General features: G+C 38.7%; 1 protein-coding gene across 1 annotated transcript in view; it reads left to right on the forward strand.

Moving 5' to 3' along the window:
• Nucleotides 1–12,896, forward strand: part of LOC109915511 (rho GTPase-activating protein 26-like) — a 113,538-nt gene that overhangs the window by 7,013 nt on the left and 93,629 nt on the right. Inside the window, exons 2-4 of the mRNA XM_048603979.1 lie at nucleotides 108–212; nucleotides 8,535–8,664; nucleotides 8,777–8,877. Coding sequence (XP_048459936.1) covers nucleotides 108–212; nucleotides 8,535–8,664; nucleotides 8,777–8,877 — 336 coding nt within the window. The remainder of the gene's footprint in view (nucleotides 1–107; nucleotides 213–8,534; nucleotides 8,665–8,776; nucleotides 8,878–12,896) is intronic.

A 12,896-nucleotide genomic window follows, 5' to 3' on the forward strand; every position in this document is an offset into this window, starting at 1 on the left:
CTACTGACTAGCAGTCAAATGAAAGGTATATTGAACTTAGGATGACATTTGATGAAGGCAAGAATTCATGGTTCATGATTCTGTCTTATTTGACTTTTTTTATACAGTTGCTTGCTTTCTTGCAAGGACTCTTCACATTTTATCATCATGGCTATGAGCTGGCAAAAGACTTTGGACATTTTAAAACTCCACTTCAGATCAGCATTCAGAATGTAAGTAAAGAAGTGAATTTCCCCCATCCACACATATTAGGAAAAATTCCTGGTACAATTTTTATCCGTAATATCTGTAATTGGTTTAATGTTTCACTAATTCTTTGCACATTCATGCACTGAATTCAAGTTGAAAAGTAACCATCAAAACAAATGAAAGTAAAAGGAGGACATGTCATTTTAAATCTTCACATGCTTTTGTTTGGGTTACTGCTAACAAAGAAAAGGAACTAGCTCTCTTAATTTATTTTTAGGTTTATGACTGGGCTTCTTATTAATGTTAGGAGATATTAGAATTATATACAAAAATAAGTTGCTCAATGGCTTTGATGTCTAGTGGTCAGGACATGGGACATCACTCCAAGTCCTTGAAGCCATGCAGCAGAATGATCCTACATGGCTTAATTAGTTTCCTCTCTTACATTATATAAAATCTAGGTAGATTTTATTAAAGTGTTCTTGTGTTTTACAATCTCCTGTCATCATTGACATGTTCAAAGTTGACTTCTTAAATTCCATATGATGCAAGTTCACTTAGATTATACAACCAATTAGTAAATCTAGCTAAGAAAGGAAATAATACTATCCAAATATAATCAATTTTTCCTACATTCTAGAAATTTGCTGTCCCTTTGGTCTATTTGATGTTTCATGGTCAAAAGAACTGGAAGTTCTAATTAACCATTTTAATTTAGTATACGTTAAATTAAATGACCAATTTCTTTCTGGCATGTTAAGCCTAATATAGACTATTGTCACATATACTAATAAGATTAATAGAATCTAAAATTCTACTCCAGATCACATTGCTAAGGTCAGGTCAGGTTGCAATGAGGGAAAGCTCATGCACAGCAATAAATGATGATTGTAACTGTTTTGTGTTGTCTTTCTACGAGTCATTTTGGAAAAGGCACATGAATGAGGAGTGCACATTTCGCTCCAGTCAATGTCTGAAGTCTGGACTTCATATTGGTTTAACTCTTGGATCTACCTAAGATGGCTTTCCAATCCTGTAAGCTACCCATAGTGCTTAACAATGTTGTTGGCAGACAGGTCAATTGCACTGTTCTTAACAGGATGACCACCAGACTGCAGAAGCTGATGATCTAATGATTACTTGAAAATACAGTGATCTGGTGTACAGCAATCTAATCAGTTGGGAGTACTGCAACACTACAATTTTGCATCCATCATACATAAACCTAGATTATAGTTAACTGCAGTCTTTCTATTGTCTCAAAACAAAACTGTTCGACTTAATTTCCCTTTTATTGTGATATGCCCAATAGATATAAGTAGCCATCATAACTTGTGCAAGTTCCCTCAACCAAGCTTATGTAAAAGATATAGAGCAAAATGCTGCGGATGCTGGAAAATCTGAAATAAATGCAGGGCATGTTCCAAAATACCGAGGCAACATACGTGGAGAGAGAAGCAGAATTAAAGTTTTGGGTTGATGATCATTCATCATAAATACCCTTTGAAATAATGGTTACAGTGTATCCCTACTCCATTTCCAGAATGCAGTTTTCCATTTAGAAATTCCTGACCTTTGCTTCATTTCTGTGAAATTCAGCTACAGCTTTCTTCAGTATTCATGTTAGCTAGTGCTGGAATTTAAATCAGTGATGGGGAATAAGTTATGAATGTCGAAAATACAAAAGTATAACCATTGATCTTGGTTATTTGAAACCACGTGCAAAATAGGAATGCTACTGCAACTGATGTCCAGACTAGTTAGTACTCTAGCATTAGTCCATTCTAATGAATCTCGTATCTGAAATGAGTAAAATTTGAATTTGAATTCCCTCTTCAAAATTTATTTAGATTTGTGATTTGTACTTTTGTATAACCATCAGATTTCATGCTTTCTTATTGTAATAAATTTGTGTCTATGCTTAAAAAATCAATATTGTTTCATCTCGTCTTCTATTTCGAACAGTCATTGAGCAAAACTCCTACATTTACTGAGGAGTTTCACCCAGGTCCTTATTATGTTCCAGTGAGTCACAATCTAGCTATAAAAAGCAATTGAACTTTAGGCTCTTGGGAACAGTGTAACACTGTTGGTTAGTTTTAGGCTTTTACGTGGGTACAAGTTGGATTCCATGGGCCAAAGCTACATGTTCCGGAATCTGGCTCCCTCTAGCAGAAGTTCACTATATTGATCAAGGAATATACCTGATCCCAATAGTAATGTCTAAGGGATGATGATTGCAAAACACCACAGTTCCACAGCAGGTGTCCCTCAAGCATTGCGTCTCTGGTACTATTGGTGCTGGACACTCCTTTGCCTGCCCTTTCTATTTAGCCAAAGCCAGTACGTTTGCTAAGTTTAGCTGGCCAGACGTTTTGCGTTGAAAGTAGGATCTGTGAACAAATAATAAGAATTGCACTCACAGGGGCAATTTCAGTGGCTTGGTATGTAAATGAGTATTCATTGCTTGCCGATAAATGCCTGGGAAGGTAACCTGCCTGAAAAGTTCTGAGAACTTAATCCCAAAACTTCAACCGGATTTCAAGAATCTAAAGTTTGGCCTCCCACCCAATTAAGTTGCTTTCCCAACTTTGTAAGTGCTGTGGACAGGGAAGATCTGCCCTATGTGTATCTTTTCACTAATTTTCCGTCCAAAATGTATTGTTTCACAGTGTCTAAACTGAACTGCAACTGTCACTTTTAATTTTCCTGTTTAGTGTGCCTATATCCTTCAGTAGTTTTTTGTGTGTCAGCTGTGGGTCGGTTGATAGCTCTGATCCCTCTGAGTTGGATAGTTACGGTTTCATGTCCCACTCCAAGACCTAAAACTCAACAGTAACAGTTGACACTCCACTGTCAGATGCACAGTCTTTTGGATGAGATGTTAAACTGATAAACTTAAGGATCTAGCCTCAACAGTCTTCTGTGGTAAAGAATTCCACAGATTCACCACCCACTGAGAGAAAAAAATCGTCCTTATCTCTGTCTTAAATGGTTGGCTCCTTAATTTATGATTATGCCCTCCAATTCTATACTGCCCTATGAAGGGAAACAACCTCTCCGCATGTACCCTGCCAAGACCCCTAAGAATTTTGCATGTTTCAATAAGGTCTCCACTCGTTCTCCACAACTCAAAGAGTACAATCCCAACCGATTCAACCTCTCTGCCTAAGAAAATTTCCTCCATATCCCAGATTAACCCAGTGAACTTTCTCTGGACTGTCTCCGATGTCAGTATATCTTTCCTTAGATAAGAGGACCAAATCTGTTCACAGTATTCCAAGTGTGGACCATTACTGACCAGATCTCCTAGTTTTACACTCAATTCCCTTTGAAATAAAGGCCTACATTCCATTTGACTTCCTAGTATCTGCTGAACATACACGCAAGCTTTATTTGATTCATGCACAAGGATATCTGAATCTGTCTCTGCAGCTTTCTGTAATCTGTCTCTATTTAAATAATATTCAGCTTTCCTTAACCCTAACGTTACATTTCCCATATAATATTCCACCTGCCAAGTTTTTTTTGTTTATACAGTTAGCCTATCTATATCCCTGTCTGGACTCTTCATGACATCTTCACTATTTGCCGCCTTACCTATTCTTTTCTGTCATTTGCGAGCAAGGTGATAGTAATTTCACTTCCGTCATGCAAGTCATTAATATATATTGTAGATAATTGTGGCCCAGCACTGATCCCTGTGGCATTCTACTAGTTACAAGTCCCATGCTGAAATTCCCCCCTTATCCAAATCTCTGACTCCTACGAGTTAGCCAGTCCTCTCTACATGCTGCTATGGGCACTTGTCTTATTAAGTAGCCTAATTTGTGGTACTTTGTTAAATGCCTTTGGGAAATTCAAATATATTACATCTACTGCTTCCCCTTTATCTACGCTGCTTGATACCACCTCAAAGAACTGGAAAACATTTGTCAGGTATGATTTCTCCTTTTATGAAGCCATGCCGAATCTGCTTGATTACATTAGGTTTTTCTAAATATTCTGTTACTGCAGCCTCTATAATAGACTCTAATGTTTTCCCAATGACAGATGTTAAGCTAACTGACCTATAGTTACCTGTTTTTATTTTTGTCTCCCTTTTTGAACAAGGGTATTATGTTGGCAGTTTTCCAATACTCTGGAACATTTTTGCAGAATCTAAAGATTCTTGGAAGATTATTACCAGCCCATTCACTATCTCTCTAGCTACTTCCTTGAAAATCCTAGGATGGAACCCATCAGGTCCAGGGGATTGAATGGTTTTTAGTTAGTTATCCTATATGTTTTCTCTCATGAAATTTATTGTATTTATTTCCTTTCTACTTTTAGCCCCTTGATTGTTTTGTATTTTTGCAATGCTGTTAGTACCCACTACCATGAGACTGATGCAAAGTATTTATTCAACTCCTCTGCCATTTCATGTCTCTCCATAATTATTTTCCCATCAGCATTCACTAAGTGGCCTATGTTCGCCATTGCCACTCTTTTTTAACATATTTAAAGAAGCTGTTACTGTTTTTATGTTACTTGCTAGTTTGCCCTCGTTGTTTATTTTCTTTTTTCTTGTCATCTTATGTTGGCTTTTATAACTTTCTCAAAACTCTGATTTACCACTAATCTTTGTATGTTGTAGGATTTTTCTTTCAATTTGATACAGTCCTTAACCTTCAATGGTTATTCATGGTTGGTTTATACCCTTCCAAGAACCCTACCTCCTCATTTCGATATAGCTTTGCTGTGAGTCAGGAACCTCGTTTTAAATGTCTACCGTTGTTCCTCAACCATATTTTCTCTTAAACTCATTTCCCAGTACACCCCAGTCAACTCTTCCCTCATTCCCATGTCATTGCCCTTATTTAAGTTTAGCACAATTATTTCCAAGCCAAGTTTCTCTCTGTCAGACTGAGTGCTAAACTTTACCATTTTATGGTCACTGTTCCCTACAAGATATTTTATTTCTGGGATAATTTATTAAATCTACCCCATTATACATTATCAGGTCCAGAATAGTCCAATCCTTGGTTGGACCCACAATATATTGTTCTAGGAACTATCCCAAAAACACACTTATGAATTCTTCCTCATAGTATCCTGGCAAATTTGACTTTTCCTCATCTGTATGAAGGTTAAGCTCACTCATGATTAATGTACTGCCTTTGTCACATGTCCTCATTATCTTCTGATTTATTCTCTGTCCTACTGATAGGAGCCCTAAAGACTTGTCTCACTAGTGTCTTTCACTTGTTATTTCTTACCTTCAATCATATATATTCAGCATAATCTGATCCAAGATGACAAGGCCACCCAGAACCAACTCTTCCTTTTATTTTTGTAAAAGTCACATACCTCTGAATATTCAGTTCCCAGCTTTGTTCTCCTGTAACATCTGTAATGACTGTAAGGTTGTACTTATTAACCTGTATTTGTGCCTCTAATTAGTTTGTTTTTTTTCCCAAAGGCTGAGCATATTCAAATAAAGAGCAATTAATCTTGCCGTATTATATTTTGTTCCCTTTGCCTTCTTTTTGTATGCTTGCATACCCTGTCCTTCTTGTCTCACTTTGGGTATGATTGTCAAAATAGGTGCTCTGTAATACCACCATATCCTTTCTATTTGCAAGCTTACTTTTTCCCCTGAACATTTTGTCCCAGAACTGGTGCCAGTTCTTCATGAACTGAAACGTATTTCTCCTTCTATCGCTTCAACTTAGGTAATTTAACACAGTTTGTGGATATATGCAGTGACCAGTTTTTTTTTCTTCCTATGAACATGCGTTGTTTTATATATCATCTGAATTAAACCAATTGGCATTGTTCTGCTTACCTTCTTTGTTTTAACCAATGCTGTAATTTCTGAGTTTTCTTCTTTGGTTCTACTGTCCTGTTTAATTTATTATTATCTGCAAATTTCACCAATTTGCTGTTAATTTGATTCCAGTAATGGTCTCTATGCTGATCCCTAATGGCCTACTCAATGTTCCATTCCCACTTCTGGCCTGACTCCTCTAACAAGTAACTGTTGTATTCTACCATGAAACCAATCTCCTCTAAACCACTTGCTCCTGACCTTAAATTATGCCCTCTAGTCTTTGACTTGTCTGCTGTGTGGAAAAGACTCTCATAATCTACTTTGTCTATGCATCTCATAATTTTGCAAACATCAATTAGCTCCTCCCTCAGCTCCTCCCTTGCACTAAGGAAAACAAGCCCAGCCCATCCAGTCTCTCCTCATAACTGAGACTTTTCATCCCAGGCAACACCCTTGTGAATCTCCTTAGCACCCTCTCCAATGCATCCTTCTGATAGTATGGCAATCGGAACTACTCGAGGTATTCCATATTTTGTGAAATTGTATCAAGACTTCCTCGCTCCTATACTCTACACCCTGGCTAATGAAGGCAAATGCCCCATAAGCCTTCTTCACCACTCTGTCCACCTGTGCTGACACCTTTGGTATCCCAGTTTCCTTGGTTCCTCAGTACTCCCTAGGCATCTACCATTCATTGTATATATCTTCCCTTATTAGACCTCTCAAAATACATCACCTCACACTTAGCAGGATTAAATTCCATCTGGCATTGCTCTGCCCAATTTCAGCTGATCAATATCAGACTGTAGCCTGAGACTGTCCTCCTCACTATCAACAACTCCTCAATTTTCATATCATCTGCAAACTTACTAATGAAACTTTCTACATTTACATTCAAGTCGTTAAGATACCAAACCAACAGCAAGTGTCTCAATTTCGATCCCTGTGGTACACTGCTGTGTACACCAACCCTTCACCAACACCCTTTGCTTCCTAGTAGTAAGTCAAATTTGGATCCAGCTTTCCAACTTGCCTTAGATTCCATGGTCTCTTATTTTTTGGACCACCCTTCCATGTGGGACCTTGTGAAAGGCTTTGGTGAAGTCCACGTCAACCACATCAACCGCAAAACCTTTATCAATATATTGAGTCACATTTTCAAAAAATTCTATTAAATTAGTTGGATAGGATCTCTCACTAAAATATCTATGCTGACTATCCCTGATCAATCACTGTCTTTCCAAGTTTTGATTAATCCTGTCCTTCAGAATTTGTTCCAATAATCTCCTTATCATTGACATCAGACTAACTGGTCTGTAATTACTTGGCCTATCCCTGCTGCCTCCTTGAACAAAGGAACCACGTTAGCTGCCCTCCAGTCATTGGGCATTTAGCCTGTGGCCAGCAAAGCGTTAAACTTATCCACCAGGGCCCCAGAAATCTCCTCTTAGCCTCCCATAGCAGTCTGGGATAAATCTCATCAGACAGTGGGGATTTAATGCACCTGTAAGCATGCTAAAACACTGACTATCTCTTCCTTATTTATCTGAATGTGTTCCAGAGCCTCACCAATGTCCCCGGCTACAAAGTCTTTTTTTCTCTGTGAATAAAAATGAGAAATATTCATTTAAAACCTCAATCACTTCCATTGGCACCATGCACTTGTTGCCCTTTCAGTCTCTCAAACGTTCCACTCTTTCGTTAGTAGTTCTCTCGGTCCTAATGTACTTATAAAAAGCCTTGAGGTTTTCCTTGATGCCATCAGCCAAAGATTTTCGTGGTCTTGGTCCCTCTTGGTCCTCCTAATTTTCTTTTTAAGCACCTTCCTCTCCTTTCAATTGCATAATATGTGGGAAATTGAAAAGGGCTGTAAATCTGAACGTTGATGTTTATTTAGCTGAGGTGACACTTTCTGAACGTTGCTGAAATTAGCTATCACTACCTTACTTGAACATTCTGGTCTTCAGATGTAACATGCCAATGGCAAAATGCAACTTAATGTGTTTGAAATGAGATTTGCTCTCAAAACAAATTGTATCCATTTTCAGAGATAGTAGGAACTGCAGATGCTGGAGAATCTGAGATAACAAGGTGAAAATTTTCTGAAGAAGGGTCTAGGCCCGAAACATCAGCCTTCCTGCTCCTCTGTTGCTGCTTGGCCTGCTGTGTTCATCCAGCTCTACACCTTGTTATCTCTGTATCCATTTTCAGTGTTGACACAACTTTTTATTTAAAAGCATATTGATGCCAATACGTCTTATATTTTTAAAAAATCATATAAGCAGCTACTCTTGAATAATACTATTGTATAACCTCAAAGTGCTACAATCAATTTGGGTCTTCTTTAACTGGGAAAATATCATATATTGCATTATAATTCAAAATTCTCCAACTATATGCAACACCTGTTTGGAAGGACTAAACATAAAAGTAGTTTTGGTGTTTTTACAGTTCAACAGATTAGAATACAAGAATTTTAGACCTCCATCATTAAGCTTCACTAAAATTTTCATTTTAACTACCCTTGTTACAGACACGGGACCGTTTTGAGGGTACACGATCTGAAGTTGAATCATTAATGAAGAAAATGAAGGCGAACCCTCAAGAACATCAGAGCATTAGCCCATACACAATGGAGGGTTACCTCTTTGTGCAGAAAAAAAGTGAGCATAAATGTATATTTTAGTATGTAGATGTAACCAATAGTTTAAATTTTTGTCTGATATTGAGCAGGTTTACTTTAATTACTTAAATAAAGAAACAATCCTTTTCTAGGTCCTTTTGGATCCAGTTGGGTGAAGCACTACTGCACGTATCAGAAAGAAGCCAAGAAGTTTACAATGGTGCCATTTGACCAAAAAACTGGAGGAAAAATAGTATGTTTTACTTTTGCTTGACTGCAAAATTGACTAAAAATTCCACTATAGATGAAAGGTGAAGCTGTGCTCTGACAGAATGGTCTTCAAGTGATAGGACATTAGATGTATTTGTATTTCAACAACAGAATTAAAGGACTTCTCCTTCTGAGTAATTTTAGTACCAAGTAAATTGCAGGTGCTGATGTTAAAGAACTATACACCTTTAGGGGGAAGCTGTCATTTTGTAGTAATATCATAGGGCTAGTAATTTGGAGGCTAATCATCTGAGGATATTTGTTCAAATCTCATGATGGTAGATGGTGAAATTTGAATTCAACAAAAAACACTGGGATAAAACTAATCTGATGATGACCGTACAACCAACTTCTGATTGTTGTAAAAATGCACCTGTTCACTAATACCATCTTTAACTTGTCAGTAACTCCATACTGACACCAGTGTGGTTGACTTTTAGCTGCCCTCTAGTTTGCTACCGCCTTATCCCAGAAACTAGTAATAAAATAATGAGTGCTTGTTTTGTCTACGTAGTTCCAAGCTTTTCATCGAGAACCACTTTTTCTTAGAACAAACTCCGATGTCCAGAGATTCATGAAAACAGACAGCAAAGACAGCAGCTGTGCAGGTTACTGTTGGGTCAGACAGTAATGTAGGCCTCTTTCTCCGTTTGAATCACTGCCCATGTGGTCACTGCCCTTTGTCTCTCTCCTTCCTTTTTAAAGTGCCGTTGTATTGATCTTTTTTTTTTCGTCAAAAGTTCCAAAACAATGCAACAGCTAATGAAACGGTAATTACTACTCCTAGAATTGAAGGAAATCAGCTCCAACAATGAAAATACCTCAAAAGAGGAGCAGCTCTTACAAACACAACTTTTCCCCACCCTCCATCTTGGATTACTTGGGAGGTCATGTGTGGTTGTACAGGACATTGGTTAGGCCACTATTGGAATACAGTGTGCAGTTCTGGTCTCCCTGCTCAAGGAGGGAAGTTGTGAAACTTGAAAGGGTTCAGAGAAGATTTACAAGGATGTTGCCAGGGTTGGAAGGTTTCAGCTATAGGAAGAGGCTAAATAGACTGGAGCTATTTTCCCAGGACCGTCAGAGGCTGAGGGGTGACCTTATAGAGGTTTATCAAATCATGAGGGGTATGGATAAGGTAAATAGACAAGGTCTTTTCCGCAGAGTGTGGGAGTCCAAACCGAGAGAGCATAGGTTTAAGGTGAGAGGGGAAAGATTTAAAAGGTGTCTAAGGGGCAACTTTTTTATGCGAAGGGTGGTGCGTGTATGGGATGAGTTGCCAGAGGAAATGGTGGAGGCTGGTTCAATTACAACATTCAAAAGGCACCAGGATGGGTGTATGAATAGAAAGGGTTTGGAGGGATATGGGCCAAATGCTGGCAAATGGGACGAGATTTATTTAGGATATCTGGTCAGCGTGGTTGAATTGGACCAAAGGGTCTGTTTCCATGCTGTATATCTCTATGACCGTATGAACAATGAATTCTGAGCTCCATGTCTTTCAACCTAATCTTCATATTCCTTCTTAAATATTTATCTAATTCCCTTTTAAGTGTTGTAGTCACTGCCTTAATAATTGCTTGCATGGAGTAAGAAACTATTTGCTGTTCTGGTGATATGTCATTTATGCCATTTTAGTAATTTTTGCCAACCTGCAAATAGGTAATGTTTCTGGTCGGCAATCTTTCATCAGATGTATTCTGATAACCATTGTCAATATGAAATTCAACATTGTTCCTCTCTGCAAAAATGCTGTATGACCTGCTGGATATTTTCACAATTTTCTTTGTTTGTTATTGATTTTCAGAATCTGTAGTGTTTTGTTTTTATTCCATTTTTTTAATGTTGCCTTTGCTCTTAACAGCCAGCTATATAGTTTGGTGGTATCAGTACGTACTAAAACAAAAGTCTTGATTTTACAATTAGCAGAGAAGCAATTGCACTCTCACTAGCTTCAGAGTAAACTTCATATAAAGATCTAGTGATTTTCGTGGCATGTTTTTTTCCCTATTCCTAGTGGTTCTTTAAAACTGTTGCCAAGCCATTAGTGGCCAATTAATTCTTCCCAACAGTTTTTCCATTTCTCACTCCAAATTAAAACCACTTAAACCTGTTCTATTTACTCTTGTTTTAAATTAAAATGCAAATATTTAAACTTATTTGCCCTTTAACATTCAATTGAATTTCCTATTGTATGCTTGAACGAGCAACGAGCAACCTGTATTAAGTAATTTTATCAATCCCAGTTTCAGAAACAATCATATCCAGGATTGATGGTTTTAAACAATATCCATATTATTCACTCTATCTCTAGAAAAATGCCTCCTATTTTAACTTCCCCTGTGATGACTGAGACTCAGTTTGTGCTAGGGGCTTGGATAGGGCAGAATTTGTAAGGACCATTCAGGAGGGTTTCTTGTCACAGTATGTAAATAGTCTAAGCAATGGAAGGGTTTATACTGGACCTGGTTTTGGAAAATGACCCCGGCCAGGTGAGTGAAGTTTCAATGGGGGAGCATTTTGGTAGTAGTTACCATAATACCAGTAGTTTTAAGATACTCATGGATAGGGATACCACCACTCCTTGGGTGAAGGTGTTAAATTGGGGTAAGGCGAACAACAACAGTATTAGGCAAGAACTGGAGAATGTTGATTGGAGGCGGCTGCTTGAGGGTAAATCCGCATCAGACATGCGGGAGTATTTCAAATGACAGTTGATAAAAGTTCAGGAGTGGTGTGTTCCTGCAAGAATGATGGATAAGAATGGTAAGTTACGTGAACCTTGGATGACCAGGGATGTTATGAACTTGGTCAAAAAGAAAAAGGAAGCATACAGAAGATTGAGGAGGATGGGAACTGATGAAGCCCTTGAAGTAGATGAGGAAAGTTGGAAAAAACTTAAACAAGACATTAGAACATAGAACATAGAACAGTGCAGCACAGTACAGGCCCTTCGGCCCATGATGTTGCGCCGAACTTTTACCCTAAACTTAACGTCTATCTAACCTCCACCGCTACCTTATACTAATCATCCATATGCCTATCCAATAGCCACTTAAATGCCCCTAATGAGGCCGACTCCACTACCTTCTCCGGCAATGCATTCCACGCCCCTACCACTCTCTGAGTAAAGAACCTACCTCTGACGTCTCTCCGATATCTACCTCCTTTCACTTTAAAACTATGTCCCCTTGTAAAAGCTACCTCCACCCCAGGAAAAAGTCTCTGGCTGTCTACTCTATCTATACCTCTGACCATTTTGTACACCTCTATCAAGTCACCTCTCATCCTTCGTCGTTCTAAAGAGAAAAGCCCTAGCGCTCTCAACCTTTCCTCGTAAGACCTTTCCCTCCATTCCAGGCAACATCCCGGTAAATCTCCCCTGCACCTTTTCTAACGCTTCCACGTCTTTCCTGTAATAGGGTGACCAGAACTGGACACAATACTCCAGATGTGGCCGAACCAGGGTTTTGTATAGCTGGAGCATAACTTCACGGCTCTTGAACTCAATCCCTCTATTAATGAAAGCTAACACACCATATGCCTTCTTAACAATCTATCCACCTGGGTGGCAGCTCTCAGGGAACTGTGAACATGAACCCCAAGATCCCTCTGCTCCTCCACACTGCCAAGAATCTTTCCGTTAACCCTGTATTCTGCCTTCAAGTTTTTCCTTCCAAAATGAATCACCTCACACTTTTCAGGGTTAAACTCCATCTGCCACTTCTCAGCCCAGCTCCGCATTCTATCAATGTCCCTTTGTAATCTAGAATAGCCCTTCACACTGTCCACAACGTGACCCACCTTCGTATCATCCGCGAACTTGCTAATCCACCCTTCCACTCCTTCATCCAAATCATTTACAAAAGTCACAAATAGAAGAGGACCCAGAACAGATCCTTGTGGTACACCACTTGTAACTGAACACCATGTTGAATATTCTCTGTCCGCTACCACCCTTTGTCTTCTAAGGATCAGCCAATCCAATCTGCCACATTTCCC

Source organism: Rhincodon typus, chromosome 12 (assembly GCF_021869965.1).
Source record: "Rhincodon typus isolate 14 chromosome 12, sRhiTyp1.1, whole genome shotgun sequence".
Classification (NCBI taxonomy): Eukaryota; Metazoa; Chordata; class Chondrichthyes; order Orectolobiformes; family Rhincodontidae; genus Rhincodon; species Rhincodon typus.